This window comes from Gymnoscopelus braueri (assembly GCF_963280865.1).
Source record: "Gymnoscopelus braueri genome assembly, chromosome: 22".
In the NCBI taxonomy this organism is placed as follows: domain Eukaryota; kingdom Metazoa; phylum Chordata; class Actinopteri; order Myctophiformes; family Myctophidae; genus Gymnoscopelus; species Gymnoscopelus braueri.
Window position 1 is genome coordinate 15,035,666 of NC_137624.1, and position 21,908 is coordinate 15,057,573.

At 41.0% G+C, this 21,908-nt stretch overlaps 1 protein-coding gene across 1 annotated transcript in view; it reads left to right on the forward strand.

The window, feature by feature from the left end:
- Positions 1 to 20,570, forward strand: part of trabd2a (TraB domain containing 2A) — an 80,152-nt gene extending 59,582 nt beyond the window's left edge. Inside the window, exons 6-8 of the mRNA XM_080419580.1 lie at positions 4,999 to 5,089; positions 13,195 to 13,467; positions 18,857 to 20,570. Of these exons, the coding sequence (XP_080275706.1) occupies positions 4,999 to 5,089; positions 13,195 to 13,467; positions 18,857 to 19,055 (563 nt within the window). The 3' untranslated portion in view covers positions 19,056 to 20,570. The remainder of the gene's footprint in view (positions 1 to 4,998; positions 5,090 to 13,194; positions 13,468 to 18,856) is intronic.
- Positions 20,571 to 21,908: the final 1,338 nt, after the last annotated feature.

Consider the following 21,908-nt stretch of genomic DNA (forward strand, 5'->3'; position numbering starts at 1 on the left):
AAAAAAAACTGTTGGGATTTAGAAGACATTTGTAGATATGTTCCCGGATTGAATGGGTTAAAAATGTATGAAAATGGCCTAAACAAACATTCAGTGGAAATGTATCGGCTCTCACGGACATGATTTCGGGGAACAGGGTTCTTGAACTTTATAGGACATATGCCACAAAATGACACTCAGGCTTTTACTCTTTCTGGGGGGACCACTGTTAAGTGGTCAGATGGGTGGGCGGCGTGTGTTCTAAAGGCCAGCAACTAGTCGCAACTCCTTGCTACAAAACAGTTTTTAAGGCCAGTCCACACCAATGCAACTCCTTGCAACTGCCATTGGGGAGAATGGTTGCAAGCAGTTGCATGTTGCAAGGAGTTGCGACTAGTTGCATTGGTGCCGCGCTAAGAACTTGTAGAACATTAAAGTATTTTTAAAGCGAAGATTTTTAACTAAAATCTTTGCTTCTGGGGGATTCTACAAATGTCTTCTAAATCCTAACAGTTGTTCTTGGAAAAAAAAAGTTCTGTATGTTATAATATCAGTGGTTCGTGTCAAGGACCACCCGAAATGATGTCGGACCCCCACATCTCAAAATATTTTGTTCCAGGGACCCCCAGAAGCAAAGATTTGAGTTTAAAATGTATATAGTATATATTATATTCAAAGATTAGCACACATTTTCACGATTTATTTTCTAAAATGGCAGATCTACAAGCTCAATGCGTGGCACAGAGTGCCGGGCTATATTATTAACGTTAAAAATACATAAACAAATGCATATCTGGTACATTTACCCTGTGCCTGTGTCATTTTGGAGCAAGTGTTGAGAGAATCTGAATCAATGTCAGAATCGGCTTTATTGTCACGTCACAGGTTTACACGCGTAAAGACGAGTGGGTGAAATGACACACTTCTGTAAGCTTGTAGATCAGCTATTTTCATCGGACGTTATCCCCAGAATAGGGGCGCCTAGGTTTCGTAATGTTTTAAATGAACACTTGAGCATTAGTGTGTTGTATTGTTGTGTAATAGCTCACTGAGGTTGATGTGATAATGAGAGTTGTCAGCTGTCTTTTCCACTTGTCTTTTTCTGATTCAATTTCACAGTTTTTCCTGGTTCACTTTTCTTTTCCACTTTGACTGCAGTGTGTCAGGGACCTGTTGAATTCTCAGTTTTTCTTTCCCGTTTCAAGTTGATTGTGTGACTTCTTTGCTAAGCAGGTTTCAAAGATCCACTGTCATAAAGTAAAGAAACTAAAGGAGATGGAAATAACCCACCTGACTTCGAACGTACATGGACCCAAAACGGAAGCGTCCATTTGGGTCAATTTTTTTACACACTCAGTCAAAATGAACACTGAGGATTTTACTGTGTACTGCTGGCTGCCAAAGCCTACATCGCATGTATGGCCTAATTTCAGGAAAAACTCAAACTGTTAAAACATAATTTTCTGTTTCTCCTTTCCAGTGCTCACAGGGGCATCAATCATTTTTAATCAGAGATGTCTACGTTTTGTTTTTGTTTGTAATTCCGTGACTTTGGAGCACAGGCAGGCTAGGTTTATTTTTTAATTTTATTTTTTTAATATTAGGCCTATGTGAAACGGCTTATTGTTAAGGAGGACTGCTTATAAAATGGCCTTTTATATGAAATGCTGGCATGTTTAGCTATTATATGTGCTGCGAAAAAAATAAATAAATAGAAAAATAAAGAATATCATAAGAAAATGAGGGAAGGAATAGGTCAAATAGAATATAAAATGATCTGCCAGTGCGTTGGAGTAAGTGAAATTATCATATATTGAAAATGTTCAAATTTAGGAAAGTGATTAAGGTAGCAAATCTATCTTATAAATCTTCGTTTTAAAGGATTGTCAAACTAGTTACATAATTCATTCAGCGCTCGATTAAACAGTCCATCTTTTTCATGCATCTAACATTTTGCATAAAGTCGCTGTCCGTGGAAACCTTTTATGTCCAAAACCATTACTTTTCAGTAAATGGAACGACTATTTTCTGAAATAGTGAAAATAGCAGATCTACAAGCTCCCAATGTGTCGCATAAGCTTGTATGACAAAGTAGGGCATTAGATGACAATCAAAAGTAGAAATACGGAGATACGAGGTTTCCGACGATATCCGTAGACGATGTGTAGAACTCCCATATCCCCACCATGACAGACCTCTACTCGTGTTTGAAACTGTCCTTTCTCCTGCAAGAATCCAACACAGTGGAACAGTGTGATGACAGGAGAGGACCGATGGTTCAGCTCCTAGTGTTAGTGTTCTCGTGTGTGTGGCGGGGGGCTTCATTTGTCCCACCTTAATCCCCCTGAAATAAACTTGCATCAGTCACACCGCGTTGTTTTTTAGATGTGGATAAAGCAGGACATCTTTGTGCGTATACGTCTCGCTCTGTCGCAATCGCACCCTCTCTATCTCCTTCTCCCCTCTGTCTCTCTGCACCTCTTTCTTTCACTCGCTCTCCCTTCATCCCTCTCGTCTGCTGGTTTGCCAAGTTCTCTGTGGCTCCCTATAGTTCACTACAAGACTTTGTGTTTTATGGTTGAGTGCACCCAGTGGTGGAAAGTATTTTCAGAGTATGTGTTATATTGTGGTATTGCTTCTTTTGCTTAAAGGTTTCATGACATTCAGTTTTACAACACATTAAAGGAGAGATCCGGCCATTTTAAGTGTTATCTTTGATGTGTCGCTAATCACTCACCAACATTGAAAGGGACGTTGAGTTATTCCAGAGAGTCCCCTGTCGTCCAGTCTGGCGACCCCCTCCGTTGGCATAATGGGAGCCGTGTGTAATAGTGAAAATCGTCTATTATAACCGATGAAAACTTCTTATTTTTTTCTACTACCACTCACCGTGGAGTCTCATGATACTCACACATGTGCTGAATGTCGCGCACGAGCTACCGTTCGTGCTGAACGAGATGACGCTGGTTGCTTGTTCCTCTCACAGAACCTGGCGTCTTCAGGTCTTAATGGGTTAAAACAATACAACAAAAAAAGTGGGGGGGGGGGGGGAGGGGAAGGAAATTACAACGTCCCCCTGACCATCCTGGGTTTGTCACAATTTATCTGTCAACAGTTAGAGGTTGTCGACAAGGGGGCAGCAACATGGCAACCCATAATGCAACGAGGGCAAAGTCTCAATGGCTCAGGGCCAGATTAGAGTGCTGAGCTTTTTGTTTGCACATGCTCTATGATGCCATGGCTGAGCGGGCCCGGACAATGGACCCCTGCTACCCCTTTGTCAGACTAGAGGAGAAGAATGGAGACCTCTTGACACGGCAACCTGAATCCTCAATGCCCCCCACTTTACCTATAGCTGAGAGGGTCAGCGAGAAAGAAGAAGGGGAAAAGAGAGGGCGAGAGAGAGAGAGAGAGAGAGAGAGAGATAAAGGGGGGAGATGAGAGAGAGAGAGAGAGAGAAAGAGAGAGAGCAGAGCAGGAGAAAGTGAAGAGATGAGTGGAGGAGGTAATGGTGGAGAGAACGGTGGGTATGACCAACTGGAAGGCAGGATGACAAGAGGAGAAGGGTGAGAATGAATGTATTAAGATGAGAGGGTGAGAGAGTGCAGCAAAAGCAGTGGTGTAAGGTAACTAAGTACATTTACTCAAGCACGGTACTTAAGTTCAATTTCAAGGTACTTTTACTTTACTTGAGTATTCCCTTTTTCTTGATACGTCGACCCCATACTAGTCTACTCTCAGAAGCAAATAATCGAGTAAATGTTAGTTACTTTCCACCACAGCAAATGGTCCAAGAATGGAAGGATGTAGACGGAAGAGAAGGGATGGGGAGGAGGAGGAGTAGAAACATGGAGCCAAGAGCGTTTGGGAGGAACAAACCCAAATAGGATGTGATGGAAACCAGATAGGGAGGAGAGATCCTTTCAGGGTCCATTTTTACACTCGCCGAGTTAGAAATAACACTCCAGGATTGTAGCTTGTAGATCTGCTATTTTTGAAAAATCGTGAACATTTTTGAAAATCTTTGAATATTTTTAAAGCAAACATTTTTAACTCAAACCTTGGCTTCTGGGGGTCCCTGGAACTAGATATTTTGAGATGGGGGTCCGCGGCCGAATACATATCATTTTGGGGGTCCTTGACATGAGAACCACTGATATAGCAACATTAGTTTTTCAGAAAACGAATGAAGATATTTTGTAGGATCGGAACCTCAGGCCTTAATGGGTTAAGTAAAAAGTAGCAATACCACAACATAAAACTACTCGGTTACGTAAAGTAAAAGTAAGTAAAAAGCCTGAATTCAAACTTTTACTTGAGTAAAAGTAAAAAGGTATTACTAGGTGAAATGCACCTTGTGGTTGTGAAGCAGTCCTGATACGGGCTGTAGAGCCATTGCTGTCCATCCAGTATGGACAACCGTCTATTGTCAAGTATCCCTGGGAGAAAGCCCTAAAGCACTAAAAAAACTGCACTTAAACCTTTTCCGCTAGTCGGTGACACAATGACCCCCTGTCTGTCTATGGCCGTGTGCATGTGTGTACTATGTGTGTATGTGACATGACTGCAATATGAGCATCGTGAAACTCTGTGTGTGTTAATAATGACGTCCAGGACCTATTTCCATCGTGGTCCTCTCACAAACAACAGAAAACGTGACTAGTTCTAATCGATTCTAAAATATATATATATATATATATTGATAATGTAATAAAAAATCAATTAATAATCCTAATTTTAGTCAGCTTTTTAAATAGTGAAAATAGCTGATCTACAAGCTCATTGTGAACCTGTAGATCGGCTATTAACAGTATTATTACATGGCGCCATTGTATGAAATACCAGGTATAAGATAACGCTTTAGTGGTCAATCGATTCGTTGATACTGTATATAATAATAATCGATAAATTAATCAGTAATAAAATGATCTTTAGTTACAGCCCTGAACGTGACAGTTCACATGAGTGACGGTCAGTCAGGCAGTCATAATAAAGTGACCGATGTGTTTGGATTTGCAGGCCATTTCCTGGGCAACAACACCGTGATTGACGTGCTGCGTCGCCAGGGATACGAGGTGGAGCACACCCCCGCTGGGCAGCCCATTAGCAGGTAAACACACACACACACACACACGCACACACACACACACACACACACACGCACACACTTCACCCATTCAATCCGGGAAACGCATCTGAGTCATTTTAGATTTTAGCTTTAACCGTTATTTTATACTTTGGGCTATTCAAAAATAGCAGATCTACAAGCTCATAGCGCGGCACCGAGTGCCGCGCTATGAGCTTGTAGTTCTGCTATTTTTGGGAAATCGTGACAATATGTGCAAATCTTTGAATATGTATATTTTTAAAGCGAACGTTTGTAACTAAAACTTTTGCCTCTGGAGGTCCCTGGAACAAAATATTTGACAAATATTCGCTTTATTCAAAGATTTGCACAAGTTGCAGATCTACAAGCTCATAGCGTGGCACTCTATGAGCTTGTATCTTGAAATAAAAAATGACATTGACGTGTTCCCGGATTGAATGGGTTAAAGGAGCACTTCACCCATTTTCAACTCTATCTTCATATAATTGGTCCTCACTAATTCTGATTATAAGATGGCACAATTTCCGTCTACTCACTCTCACGTCTCATTGGTGGGCTGTGGGCAGTTCAGAAAACCTGCCCAGTGCCTACCAATGACATCATCTAATGGGGATTCCAAGCTAACAGAAACTACAGCATTTCTCTTCCTGGAGAGTTAGCATGCTGACATAGAAGCCATTGTTCTTGCATTAGTTAAAAGAAAAATCTAAAATAGAAATGATCAAACCTGATGATGTCACTGGTAGGTGGGATTCAGAACTGTCCACAGCCCAACTCTGAGAGACAGCGTGAGTAGACAGAAATGGTGCCGTCTTATAACGAGCATTAGTGTCGTGAGGACCAATTATATGAAGATAGGTTGAAAATGGGTGACGTGCTCCTTTAAGACCACCCCCCGACAGCACAGCTACCCGTCGACACGCTCACATATTGGTGGGCTCACTGTTTATAATGTAAATTTCACGCATTGTTATGAACACAACAAGCACAAAAAAAGTGTATATTTAACACCCCCTTAAAAATAACAAAACATTATCCTGATGTCAATGAGGGATGATGGGCGTACAGTATGTGAATTCCGGGACATGACAACAAATGTCTGCTGAGTCGCGCGGTCCAGCCTGTTCTGGAAGTGATATTTCGAGAGTGTAAGAGAAAGGATTGTGGCTCCGCTGTGGCCTTGACTAATTCTTGGGCCGTGGAGCGCCGTGTCTTGAAGTGATAAACAAGTTAAACCGCAAAAGCCAGACTTCTTAAGGGTGATAGTTTAGAGCAATGCTGCGGCCTTCGCTGGATTCCAATGTGGGAAACGGGCTTACCACTTGAAGGCCGCTGCACTCTCTCTCTCTTTCTCTCTGTTTTTCTATCTTTCTTTCCACCTCTCTTTCTTTGTCCCGTGTCGCTGTCTTCCATGTCTCTTGATGCCAAATTTATGCTCCGCCGCATGGCGGCGGAGCGCGCTCCGGAAACGGCCTACCTACAAGCTCACAGCACGCGTAGCGTTCGCGCCGCTTTGTGAACTTGTAGGTCAGCTATTTTCGGCTTGCAATGCCATTGCCGTTCTCTTAATTTATTTCCCTTCGCCTTGGTTTTCAAGGTCTCTCTCTCTTTCACTTAACTTTTCTCTTTTTTTGGACAGTTAGGAACCAAACGAACCCTTATGGGTCTGTAACTCTGAGAGTGTACAACTGGAACCAAATGGAAATTGGTCTGTAACTCTGAGAGTGTACAAATGGAACCAACGGGTCCATTTGGTTCCATTTGTACACTCTCAGAGTTAAGTTAACATTGATTTTACAATATACATTGGGGTCCCAGAGTTAGAAATGCCATTAAATACATGTCAAACTGGGGGTCCTTGAAATTAAAATGGTTGAAAATCACTCCTAGAGCCAAAACAAATCTTCTCTTATGGGGGTCCTTGGCATATATTTTCAAATGGGGGTCCGCGGGCTAACAAGTGTCAATCTGGAGGTCCTTGACATTAAAAAGTTTGAGAACCACTGACCTACAGTACATGATAGACTACCCATTTCATTTCAAGGACCCCCCCTTTGATATGGATTGGGCTACGGCCCCCCATTTGACACAACTTTTCCCCCGGACCCCACTTTGAGAACCGCTGCGTTAATGCAAGCTTTCAAGCTTCAAGTCATAAAAAGTGTTCATTGTGAAATGTTCACTTTTATTGCATATAGCTTCAAAAGAGTTACGGACATGTCAGCACCTAATCTTTCCTCTAGCATAAACACGGCTGCGTGTAGTATTTTTTTAAACAGTGTGTATTGAAAAAAGGGATTGTGTTTGCTGTACATTAAATAAAAGAACTACAGATGGGACTTAGCTGTGATGGCTGCCACTGCCCAGCCTGCTGATGGTTCCTGACGGCTCAAAAACCCACAACAACCCCCAGTTGTCACACGTTTTTCCCCTTACCATCTGGTCACCCTAGTGTGGATAGAAACGGCTACAAAGAGTGTTAATATAATCAGAGAGAGAGACAGACAGAGAGGGATTAAGAGAGACAGAGAGAGAGAGAGGCAGATAGAAATGTATGACAGAACAAAAGCCACGACGATAGAAGGCCAATTGTTCCCTCGTTTAAAATGCTTGCTTTAAGACTTTTAGTCGGAACAATACGATTCCTATTCTATATAAGTGGCTGTGTTTTCTTTGGCTTGGGCACAGTGGGGTACATGTCATCATCACAGGTTGAGGTCGGAGCTGAACAAAGCCGTGGACAGTATAGGAGGGGTTGTGGGGAGGGGGATATTGTAGTGGGACTTTGAGCAGAATGGAGAGGTGGTGTCTGATGAAAGCAAGCCAGAGGTGTTGGAGCTGGGAAGTCGGTGAACTACCACGCAATGTGGTATTGGTTGTTTTGAGAGTGGAGTGGACGTGACCTCATTTCCTGGTACCACATGGGAGTGAATACGATTTGGAATAATGTGTTTTTAAAAAGAAAAAGACACAATGGAACAAAGGAAAGGATAGGTATAATGTCATAATCTTTAAACGGATGAACCCTAGCGTCCTTCTGGGCATGTCGTAATAGGTGAACATTCTGTAAAGATATGCAAGAAACAGCCGATGCACAGCCATAGCTTGTAGATCAGGCTATTTGGTGTACAATGAAGTATATGGGGTTAAGTAAAGGACGGCGAAGGAGTGTAGGGGTGCAACAATTAATCAAACTAATTGATTATATTTTAAAAACCGATGAGCAATACTTTAATAAAATAATCAATCCCTATTTTGGGCAATTCATTATAGGAAGAAAATTCTAAAATTATTAAGATAGTCAATCTACAAGCTCACAACGCATCGCAGTGCAATAGTTATGGCTATATTCACTTTTTTTCACAACGGTGTCATGTGATGAAGTATAAAATAATGCTTAAGTGGTTAATCGATTTGTTGATATAAATATTTGTTAGAAATACGCTTTGTGATTATTCAATTACTCAAAAAAGTAGTCGATGGAATAATTGCTTTGAAGATAATCAATGGTTGCAGCCTTAATCGAGAGAGAAAAGGTATGCAGGGACCTGTTGGGTAGAGAGACAACAATGAAAGGCAGACGGAGGGATGAGAGAGAGAGTGAGTGAGGCAGACAGTATCCTATTCCGCCACAAAGTTGTTACACATTATGATTTCTTCTGAAAACACGAGTCTGTGAAATTGGTAGGTCCATATTTTATCACTTAAATTGGTGTACGGTTTCATGGCCTGGCTGCAACTGTTGCCCCGCGGCCCTGGTGGTGGGGGTATTTATTTATTTATTTTTGTCTCTCCGTTTTTTTTTTTTTTGCTCGACTGGATTTCAAATGGAAATCATTTTCCAAGTAAGCGCAACTCCGTAGTTTGGTCTAATTTCATCCTGCAGACCCAAAACAGATGTTTTAAGTTCAGGCTTAAGCCCTGGTGAAAAAAAAAAGACATGTACCATCTGCAAATAATCAAAAGCTACATGCAGTAATAATCCCTTCATTGATTATGCTTTTCTCAAGGACTATATGTCTCCCCATGTCTCACTATAGGTGTTATGTTGACACCTCTTTATTACATTACTTTTTTTTACTAATTTCCCTGTGGTGGGAACAGAATGTCAGATCTAACAACTTAAACCTAACCAGAGACTGCTAGTAATCTGCTAATTGTGTAATAGCCATGTTTTGATGTGGATGTTGGCGGGGGAAAATAAATAAGCCTTTAGGCTTTAGCAATAGGCAAAATATTAGCCATCTCTTTGACCTCTTTCACTTATCTTTAAGTGATTAGCTCCAGAAATTTTTTGGTTAAAGTGTTCAACTTTGTCTTCCTCAGCTCTAGGTGTAAGACAGACAGCTGTTGGCTTATAAAATGTTTAAGAACATTGAGATATGAAAACAGGATAGAAAACAATATTCAGTGAGGAGAAACTGTAACTATTTCTGGCATTTTAATAGGAACATTTATACAAACTGGCATATCCTCAAAGTGGAAGCAGCTAACAGGGGCACACTGGTTAAAACCAGGACAAACAAAGGAATAAAAATGCACAGTTGCAAAATAGAACAAACATCACTTGTTTAGGAAAAGTAGGTTACTGTATACGGAATATTATGCTTGTTTGCTTACCCTCAGTTCATGTGCAAGCTGGTGTGCAATTACTTTGATATTTATTTACGATGCAAAATATCCTTTTTATAAAATCATACATTTTAGAGTAGACTCATTATATCAAATGATTAGAAAATCATTCAAGATAAACAATGTTTGTTCTTTTTTTACAATTTCACAGCAAACAAATTGTCGTAAACTATGAAAAGAAATCTAGCATACTGCAGCTGTATTAATAGTCTGCATAACATCACACACAGGCTCGCACGCACGCACACGCACGCACACACACACACACACACACACACACACACACACACACACACACACACACACACACACACACACACACTATTTTGGTTCCATTTGTACACTCTTCTCAGTTAAATTAACAGTGAGGATTTGACTGCGTACAATGTCCCTTGGGTTCCTCATTTCAGTCAATCGTTCTCTTTGTCGTTCTCGCACACCACAGTCCTTCAGAGTTCTGTGTGGAGTTTAGAGTTTGATTTGCACGCCTCTTAAGCTGTTGTAATTGAAAAGGGGCCTAAATGGACCCATGCCCCCCCCCTTGACACATGTAAACCCCAGTCTAAATCAAACTTCTTGCCCATGGCTTGTCTTGGGAAAGTAGTGTGTTGTGAGTGTGCATGTGTCCTCAAATTAAGAAATTCTTACTCAGCCAAATGTTTTCTCATCCATTCATATGGTTTTATTGGTTAAATCAATTAGCCTCCTTTCCTTACACATTTTATTTGCTGCTTCTATCCACTTCTGTCTACTGCTATTTTTTTTTTATTGGTAGACAGCATGATTAGTATAGCAATTGAATACATTTTGTTAATTACATTAGTGGCTTAGATTATTACTTTCTTCTTAACTAATTCCACAGAAAATACTGCAGAGTACAATCGGAGAGTGTCAAAATGAACCTTTCTTTTTTTAAGCGTTAACACTTTTTAGGATTTTGTTGTGTGCATGACCCATGTAATATTGGACATTTATGGACTGTTATAATGCCCCTGCATATAATGGCTATAAACCCATAAACCTCTGACTCTGCCTTTGTTTTTGCTCACAAGAGGCCCTCTGTGAGCAGGCATTTCAACATTATATACTAGACTAGAACTCCTCATTTGCAAGTTTTTACACACGCACACGCCCACGCACACACACACACACACACACACACACACACACACACACACACACACACACACACACACACACACCTCAGTTTCAATTTTATTGTCACATCACAAGTTTACAGGTGTAAAACAGTGGCTGAAATTATTTTCCATACAAGCTTCCACGAATTGCAGTCCTGGATACCAAATTAAATAACTCCATGCTCTTTGGTCAACTGTTAGCTATAGGTAGCTTGCTATTATGTCCAGTAATCATGAAGGGTGAATAATATAATAATATTGTGATAATAAATGATACTCTCTCACCCTGACCCTTTAAATAGTTCACCAACGCAATCTGTTGCTCCAATCCGCACCAAACTTGGCACATTGTTCAGGGGTCTGCCATGACAATAGTCACACCAAGGGCCATGTTAGGGGCCACAGGCATACTGTTGCTCCAATCTGCACCAAACATGACAAAAACACTGTTCAAGGGTCTACCATGACAATAGTCACACCAAAGAAAAAAAAATTGAACATACTGTATATGGGGCACTACAGCAGTGTTACTGTGGTGTCTAACATTTCAAATTGCCATAACTCTTGCTTCTGGGGGTCCCTGGAACAAAATATTATGAGATGGGGGTCGGTGGCCAAATACATATAATTTTGGGGGTCCTTGACATGAAAAAGTTTGAGAACCACTGATATAAAAACATACGTTTTTCAAAAAACTGTTAGGTTTTAGAAGGCATTTGTAAGAATCGGCCTCAGGTCTTAATGGGTTAACACATTCCATGCCAGAGTTTAATCTCATAATGTACTCACCAGTGCCAGCGTTTTATTGTTGTTTTTTTGTTTTTTTCATGTCGCCACAGACCTCGCTAAATAAGTTAAAAGTGCGCGTTCATTTGGTTCTAAACACACAGCGGATCTGTGAGAAACGGCCAGCGAAAACAGTTTCCAAATGCGAGCCGCCATCTTGAAGATACAGCCGATCAACGCCTAAACAGTGATCAGCGAGGAGAAAAACAACAACCGAGAAAATCGAGTTTTAAACAGGATCCCAGACAGGAAGCGGATACGATCGAAAAAACCGGAACCCGAATAATTCCGTTTCCGACCGGAAACGGAAATGGATCAAAAAAATTCGGAAAGTGCACCTGGGGCAATTTCAATGGGAATCGGCGGTTCGCGTAGATCTACGCGACTGGCACGCTGCGGCTTTAAATAGGTTCGCGTAGATCTACGCGACTGGCATTCAATGTGTTAATAATGTCATGGTTTTAAAGAAAATGTTTTATATTTTATCATAAAGTTCTTAGTGTTTTGCCAGTTATTTCAGGACCCACGTGCAATATCCTCACGACCAACAAGTTGGGAATGGCTGGTGCATTCTACCGTGATACTGTATTATCACACACCATGGGTGGCTGGCTATCTCCCTGTGGAGATCTGTGTGCGCGTGCTTGTGTGTGTGTGTGTGTGTCTGGTTGTACGAGCATGTGTGTCTATGTGCTATGGGGAGAAAAGGAACTATGGCTGATGGGTGATTGGTGCCATCATCCATCAAGCAGATGTGAATCCCTCAGGCACGCACGTGTGTGTACAACACACATACAACAAAACATCTCACTCCCACACACACACACACACACACACACACTTTCTCAGGATGAATGGGTTTGGATATTGGAGGAGACACTGGAAAGCTGCAGATCATTCGGAAGTTTCTGTCTCAGGGGAAAGCACAAGAAGAATTACATGTGCAAAAATTACACGTGTAACAAAAGCTTAAATGTGCTTGTTTCTAGTGAGTCCATGATTCGTGTGTGTGCTTGTGCTATTTAGGGCTTTAGGGGTTGTGTGGGTTGATACTCGGATGCGTGCCGGTGTCGCGCACTGAAAATAGCAGGATCTACAAGCTCACAACGTATTGCAGGGCGACACGTTCTGAGCTTGTAGATCCGCTAGTTTCAGCTTTAGGGTTAGGGTCAAAAACGACAAATATTTTGCAAAAGTAGCATTCATTAAAATCTAAAATCCTGAAATCTTGATGTCTTCACAACACAACTATAGCAATACAAATGTGTGTGTTTGCGTGTGTGTGTGTGTGTGTGGGGGGGGGGGGGGGGTTCAGTTACCTTACAGTACCTTACTTTATCATAGAGCATCACGTTGGCTGTAACATCCATAATATTGCATTCATACATAACATTAACTCCTCCTCTCACGACCTCGGTTGAATGATACAGTTCTATTCTATTTTATATGAATCTCCAAATGCCTCTACGAAGTTTAACTCTCCTCTCTATCTCTGTCTGTCTCTTCTCTCTCTGTCTCTCTCTCTCTCTCTCTGTCTCCTTCATCTGCAAGGAGGTCCAGGCCTGCTTCCCCAGAAACGGAGGACAACCACGACGAATCCCCTCCCCTGGAGCCTTTTCTCCATGAGCTTCCCCACCACGACGAGGACGACCTGGGTCACCCCCTGGACACGGAGCCCCTGCTGCCCCACATGCTCCTGCCCCCGGACAGCCTGGAGCAATTGGAAAAGGCAGAGAGGAAGATGATGAAGAAGAAGAGGAGAAACAAGCAGAAGAAACAGCGACACCGGCACTTCAATGACCTCTGGGTCCGCATCGAGGAGAGGTGAGATGAGAGAGAGGTTTTTTAGAAGAGACACGAGTTGAGCGTGATTCGTGCTGCTTTCCACCCCTTGGCCACTGTATTATGTGAGAAGAAGAAATGTAGAGGACAAGATGAAAGAAAAGACGAGAGATGGGAAGAGCCTTAGAAGAGAAGAAGGGAGCAAAGTAAAAAAAGTTGGGCGGAAGAGAAAAAGAGGAGAGGGCACGTTGGAAATGTGCGAGGCAGTAACTGAAGCTGGACTGTCTGTCTATAGAACACAACTGACACTTCCTGATGTTGTGCTGCAGGCTAAAACAGTCAGTGTATCACATCACCGTACTCTGTGTGTGTGTGTGTGCGTGTGTGTGAACACATACATGTATGTGCGTATGCAACGCACTCAAGAAAAACCCTCCAGTGTGGTATAGGCCCAGACTGGTTGCATCCTGGTTTAAGTGTCTTGGCTATGAAGATAGCAGCCTGGGAAATCTTAGACAGCATCCGGTTTTTGGTCTCTCGATGGCTCCAGGCAGGGACTAACCAGCCAACAAAATAAGCTCACCTTTCCGAGGAAAACAAGGGACCCTCGCCACAAGGTGTGGTCTGCTCTGTCGACAACCACGCTCTCCATTATTGACTTGTTTGGATTGAGCAACCACAAGGCGATGTGGGGTTTATAGTGCAGGCAGTCCCCGTTTTTAATTTGATTTGAAGTCGTTTATGTTGTAGTGCCTGTGGAAAACAGTAGTTGATAAAGTGATTTATGACTATTAAATCCTCACCTCGGGGCACATAATGCATAATGTGTTTATCACAGCCATAGCCTTATTTATTCACAAAGACAAGAAGATTGTGAGTGAACCTCGGGCAATGACGAATGGCCAGGTAATGATTATCCTGTGTTAACACATTGATCGCCAAGATATTAAACATCGTTTTCTATCCCCATGCCAGCGTATAATTACCTCCAATCCGATTATATTTAAAACGCTGTGGAACCGACATTGTGTCCCAAAAACACAAACAAAATAGTCCCCGTGGGTTAGCGGAGGGATCTGTGTATCCATAGGAACGACAACGTTCCAACCGCGATCCGCCATTTTGGGGCTTTGGCCCGCTGAAAACTAGTGGTTCTCAATGCAAAAAAAGAAACTGAGTTACAGCTGTTTTTCTGAAAATCCCAAACAGAAAGCGGATGGCTTCCTGTTTTTTTGAAACGACGTCACATCCACATTCTACTTCTCTTGAGTGACGATCGATCATTCCAAAGCTGTGTTAGGTCGCCCCTTGCGGAATTTTCCCAAAAATATTAAAGAACGCATCAATGCGATCTTGGCCATCAAGTGATGCATTTGAAAGAACGCATCAATGCGATCTTGGCAATCAATGTGTTAAAATGTAGGATCATAATCAAATACTAAGATGCATCTTTTTTTTACCCATCATCAAACTACATAATCAGACAGAAACATTAAACCTGTGAAGCAATTGTGTCTCTACGTTCTCCCTATTTAAATATTTTGAGAGCACGGGCGGAAACCTCTTGTCCAAAACTTTTCAGGAAATGTAAAAAATAACCTGTGTTCCAATGGATACAAGACACACTTAACCATTTTCACTTTCAAAATGTTTCAGAAATGGCGAAATCTAATAAAAGAAATAGCCGATCTACAAGCTTCTCACAAATGTTGGGTGACACTCAAAAAAGAAAAAACATAAAATGTTGAAATATGGAGATGGTTTCTGCTCAACAGCAACGATATGTAGGTGTAGGTGTCTGTGCCTATGTGTGTGTCGAAGTATTTACGTGCCAGGGTATGCCCTGCCATCCAGACTCTTATGCATTTATTCACTCTGTAAGGAACATAAAGCTTATTTACCATGGCTAGCTTCAGGCGATCATACACTGATGGAGACTCAGACTGTTTACACAGGATCCGAAAATTTTGAGTCCATACTTACAGAAACCTGGAGTGCTGGCTGGAGATCAGTTTGTGTCTGTGTATTAGGTCACTATAAAGTTCAGTAATGACATGCGAGGGGCGTGGACCGGTGAATCCTTTGAAGCCCCCATAAAGCAAGTAACGTTTCACCACTCACCGTGCGGCGTAAATAGCCGATCTATAAGCTCACAATGTGTTTAATGACCTGTTCAAAATAGGCACGTCAGGTTGAAAGTGGATAACTCTGTGGTGTACAGGCAAGGTTTATTTAATTTTATTTTCCATGCCTATATGATTTTGAAATGTGGTCAGTTTGCAGTAGGCAAAGAGTTGAAAATATTAAGCAATCAAGTCATGTAATAAAATCCTCGGTGTTAATGGAACTCTGCGGCTCTGAAAATTAGACCCAGTGGACCATAAAGGTTCAATTTCTACACTCTCAGGGTTCAATTAACACCGAGCATTTGACTTTGTATATTCACAACTCGGTCCCAAATGAACAGAGAGGGTCTATGGCCCGTGGGTTGTATACATTATGTCTGAAAACCTTGTTGTTTTTAGTATCTCGGACTAGGGCTTTAACCAGAAGGAAAGGAGTTGTTTGTGGACACATGCTCTTGAGTGTACACTGTGGACCTAGTTTGTATATTTTAATGTCTGAAAAGGTATTGCTCTAGTATTAATATTCAGTGTTTTCCAAGAGCGCGCTGTACTGTGTGAGGCGTTCTTCCAGGCTTAATTCTTTCCACTGTGACGCGAAGGGATGGATGAGGTAGAGAGTGACTGACTAACACACACAGAGAGAGAGGGAGCGAGAGAGATCAATGTTGAGTGGGTCTCTGTGTCTGTATTAACCCATTAAGACCTGGAACGCATCTGTGTCACTTTTTTATTTGAGCCAACAAGCATTATTTTACACTTTGGCTATTTTTGAAAAATCGAGAAAATGTGTGCAAACCTTTGAATATATATATTTTTTAAAGTGAACGTTAGTAACTCAAATCTTTGCTTCTGGGGGTCCCTGGAACAAAATATTTTGAGATGGGGGTCCACGGCCAAATACATAAACATTTCGGGGTCCTTGACATGAAAAGGTTTGAGAACCACTGACATAGAAACATAAGTTTTTTCAAAAAATAAATAGGAATTAGAGGACATTTTTGTAGAATCAGAACCTCAGGCCTTAATGGGTTAAAGAGAGACAGAAAGAGAGACGGAGGGAGAGAGAGAGAGTTGGACACTACAGTCCTGTTTCTACACTCTTTGATACATGCACAGACAAATCACCAGTGTTATGCTTAATTCATACTCCCAAAAAATAGCCGATCTGTAAGCTAGCAGATGTGCTGCATTGTGACTCGTTGTGAGCTTGTAGATCGGACTACTTTTGCAGCACGACCCGTCATACTTTAGTTTAGTTCTGAGGGTCCATCTTTACAAGTCAAATTTTACTCCATTAATTACATTCTGAGAGAATAACCAATTACTTTACATAGAGATATTGGTACCTTCCCCAAACATCTATATCCAATTCAACCACACGAACCCTCGTGTCACTATTCTGGGGCAAACATTCAGCATAAATAGCAATCTAAGCTGTAGATATTGTCGGTGAAGAGATTTTGCTGTAGACAGAAAAGAAAGGAGTGGATCTATAGTTTAGAGCCCTGGGGTGACTCCATTCAATGAAATACATCTGGGTTTCAGTGGTTTATGAAAAGTATAGATATTTAAATCAGTAAAATAAAAGGACACCAAAATAGAACTTGTAAATACCTGTTCTGTAGCCTGTCTGAACTAATCATCAACATCAAAATCCATCTAAGGAACTGGGGCCAAGAGCTACAGACCGGTTTAGCCATAAGCCAAGACCAATCAATGCAAAGTAAATATTATTAACTGCAAACATATGCCAGCGATGAAAACACTTGAATTTGAGGCTAATTTGGAAATTGCACGGGGAACGATTCGGGCACTGAAAAGGGTTTTAGATGCTTATATGTTCTATAGGTTTTCTCATCGCAACAGTGAAGATAATAGACCTGTGCACCATTTTGAAGGGGAATACGTTTCAAATGCACTTTTTATCTGGCTATTTTTCAGCTAGAAATAGCGAGTTGTGTGTGTGTGCGTGTGCAGAGAAAGTTCATTCTGAACTTGGCTAGCATTCCTAATCTAAAGGGAAAGGGCAGTTACTGTTACCTGTCAGTTTAATGCGAAATGCTAACATGCTATCATGTCGTTTTTTTCCTCAAACCTTGTCTCAATCTATAATCCTCGTCCTAGTTGCTGTGCCCATTCTAGCCTGAGCGCTGGCAGGCAGAGAGTTCCTCCTGACTTCAGGAACCTGTGTGTTTGTTTTGCCTGGCCGTGTCCCAGCCTTAACCACACTATAGCCCCCATTGGCCCAGCATCAAACAGAGAGGCAGAAACTATTTAACTGACAGACCTAGCAGGAGAGAAAATGAAACGAGGGGAAAGAAAGGCAGACAGAAACCGAGAGATTTATACTTTTTTTATTATATATATATATATATATACAAGCTGGTGTCACGCGCAGAAAATTGCAAATATACAAGCTCACATCATGTGGCAATGCCGGCACGGTACCTAGTTTAAACCGGGCGAAAGACATGGTTATGCCATTACGCTTTAAGCAGAGCAGCACACAAGAGACAGGTAGAAAGGCAGAGTGAGAACTGTCTTGTAGCCTCTTTTTTTATTATTTTAACGCATATCTTTGCTTAAATTTTGTTACGGTCAGGGTTTTGACAGGTCAATGTAGAGTGACAGGAAGCCAAGTGAAGGGAAAAAGACCTTGCAGTTATGTCTGCCGGACCACAATATTGTAGCTTCTATTTCTAAATCTGAAATGCGGGAAGAAACATTGCAATTTCAGCCCAGTTAATACATGTAGCTCTGATTGGAGCAATGTCATGTTATGTTTTGGTTGAAATCTTGTCTAGTCTATTTATATGCCATTTTTATTAGTGATAGAACGCACACAATATTTCGACCAACTGGTGGCCTATACACTATGCACACCTGACCAGCCCAGCCCGCAGAGTGCCAGGTCGGATGTGGAGTCGTCTTTATACTGTTATCCTATTTTCACTGGCGTTACTACTTACTCTGTACTTGTTCTCTACCCATACCTGTATCTTGTCTTTACCGCGGCGCTGCTATGACAACTGAATTTCCCTCGGGATCAATAAAGGTCTATCGGTCTATTTAAATATGTCACTCCCCTAATGAGCAAATTAGATTGGATAGCAGTTAATTGATTGGATAGCAGTTAATTTATCCGACAGGGAGAAAGGCAGTCATTAGAGAAGCAAAGTTACACAAAGGTGGATATAAAAGCCACAGAAGACAGTAGGAGCTCATCGTCAAGCACTTTGTGCAAAGTAAAACCGAAAATAAATAAATGTATATATAATAATTATTTGTCTCTCTCTCTTCTCCAGCACGACTGTCCAGTCCCCTCCTCCGCCTCTCGTACGCATCATCAACGGATACATCACAGTGCGGCCGCCTGACAGAGTCCATGGTCCCTACAATTACCACCACAGACCTTCATCGTCATCACCTTCCTCATCTACCTTAGTACCCCTCCTCTTCACATTCCTTCTAATTCTCCAACAGATGTCAACTATGCTGCTCTAGGTCTCAGCAGTGGAGTGTTACATATTTCTAAACTAAGACTTATATTCTACAAACCCCGCTGGTGGCCCCTAGAGGCCGTGCTGCTCCCTACACTGTTTTGAACCAGTGTGGTTTGAACCAACGGACATTGCCGCCCTTAGATCCCTGCACTCTCATTAGTGGGGGCGAACAATGTCATAGAACGTGGTTTCTGATACGAGAAGTCCCACGGAACATGGATTCTCATGCAAATTGACGTCTCGTGTGTCAGCTCGGAGAGCCAAGAGGTCTCCTGGAACAGACCTCGTAATGTTTTGACCCTCTCATTCGGAGATCTGGACTCATGCATTCTCCAAGAACTCTCGCTCTATAACTTTCAAAGAACACTAGATCGCAGTGAAACACTCATACAGCAGGACTTGACACAAGACTCTCCTGATGTTTAGGATATGTGGATTGTGCTAGAACTGTCCATGGACGATTGGACGTTTGTTCTCAGAGAATTTACCCAAGGCTGCCGAGAAGCAGAGAAGTGGTCTGAACAGAAAATGGCATCCAACATAAATGAGGTCTGATGGTCTCATAAGATTAGCTTTTCCTGCAACATGGAAAAAACCCGAGGTTTTAAAAGGGTTCATTATAAAATGTAAGATTGTGAGATGAAAGGTGACTCTTCATACAACAGGAGGTTTCAACAAGGATGCGGTTCCAATTATTTTATAGAATATTATATTACAGTGAATGCACCATTCACCAGCATGACTCAGAATATTAGATCTTACCATAGACACCAAAATCTGGGGATACAGGTCAGACAACAAAGTTATACGCAAAGTTCAAAATAACAATTTGTCCTTCTCAATAATTTCGTCTTTGAGCAGGAAATAATAAATCATTCAGGGATGCTTACAGAAGGTCCGAATTGTAATGCTAACATGATGTTAGCCTAATGACAAGAAATCTAGCGACCCTATTCCGGGGTGAACAATGGGCAGAAAATAGCAGATCTACAAGCTTGTGATCTCGTAGATCGGCTATTTTTGGCGAAGAGATTTGGTGTAGAGGCAAAAATGGAGTGGACCAACTATAGAGCCCTAGGGGACCCCGGTCATCCAAGTATTTTTTTTTACTTGGTTAACATTTACTATTCTACACAGGTCTCGCCCAATACTAATAGTCCATGAGCCAGACAAGATTTCATTATCGAAAGAGTGGGCAAAACCAAACCTATATTAAATTGTTCATAGGGTCAATACGAGTAAATAAATATATGATAACCTTTCCACAGGAGCAGCTTTTTCATGGTTATCACACATTTTGTTATTTTCCCCATACGTACATGACAGGTGAAAAAATTACAAAATTTAAAAAAGAGTTATCATAATGAAACTTCCTGAGTTGATTACTTACATGAAGACAATGATTTATCGTATTACAAGTTTTCTGAAATTGTATATTTAAATATGCAAATTAGGCATTTAGTCCATGAGCCAGAGCCAGAGCCCCCAAATATTGAATATTCCCTCGTTAAAAACCTTTGACTCCAACATCTTAACAAAATGAAATAAGTATGTTGACTCTGGCTTTGTCCAATGTTCTAATGTTGATTCTGGAAAGTTATGCAAATTTGGGCATATTTTCCTAATGCCTAATTTGCATAACAAAATGTGTGATAACCATGAAAAAGCTGCTCCTGTGGTAAGGTTATCATATATTTATTTACTCGTATTGACCCTATGAACAATTTAATATAAGTTTGGTTTTGCCCACTCTTTCGATAATCATTGCTCAATTTTGGGGCTCTGGCTCATGGACTATAAGTAGTGGTGACATCCATGGAACTTGGTAAACTCAGTTTAGGTAAAATGTCATTAAAATATGTTGCTGTTTCAATACTAAATGCCACAACCATATCAGTATGTTCTGTGTGTGTGTGTGTGTGTGTGTGTGTGTGTGTGTGTGTGTGTGTGTGTGTGTGTGTGTGTGTGTGTGTGTGTGTGTGTGTGTGTGTGTGTGTGTGTGTGTGTGTGTGTGTGTGTGGCAATAAAAACAGCTCTTAACTCCCTGCCATTGCAAACAGCGATGTTTTCTGCAGACTTTCTTCTGTTTTAGAAGAATGTCTTTAGTTTTGCATAACACTGTAGGGGGAAATTGTACATAATGTATCTACATATTATAGATTATTGTAGAAATATATAAAAAAGAAAATTATCAAAAGGTGTTGTTTTTGTTTTTTTAAATAAATAAATAGATATGCAGTATATTTTTGAGATTACATCAGGAACTAACCACCATAGCCCATGTCAAGTCTCTCTCCAAAGTGAATCGTTTGGAAGGGAGAGGCGATTGTATTGTATTATATCAGTGTTACCATTGGCTTTGCTGTATGGCATTGTGAAAAGAATTTATGTTGATGTTTTTGTTTTTGTTTTCACATAGAGATTATTTGTTTAATTTATTTGACTATACAGTAGTTGTAGGCCACATAAATCGCTCCTAATGTTATTTGTTTCGCAAGTAACTATTCCGTTGTTGTCCATGGTGTCAAATGACATGCATTTGACACTATGCATGTTTTGAAATGGAATTTGAAAATCCATCTTGTTTTGTGAAAGGAGCATCACTATTAATGTTTTCTGTAATAAGGGAGCAGTAATAATTTATTCATTTTCAAACACATCGCTATCGTCACATATGGAGCAAAAAAAAGTATTGGTATTTCTGTTTTTACTTTTGTCATGTAGGTGATTCACATTTCAGTTATGTGGTGAGATGATCGTAATATTTTCTACTATAAAGTTGAAAACAATAAAGTATTTATCTAGTTAAAAATCTTATTTGTACTTTAATGTCCCATACTAAAGCAAAGCAAAC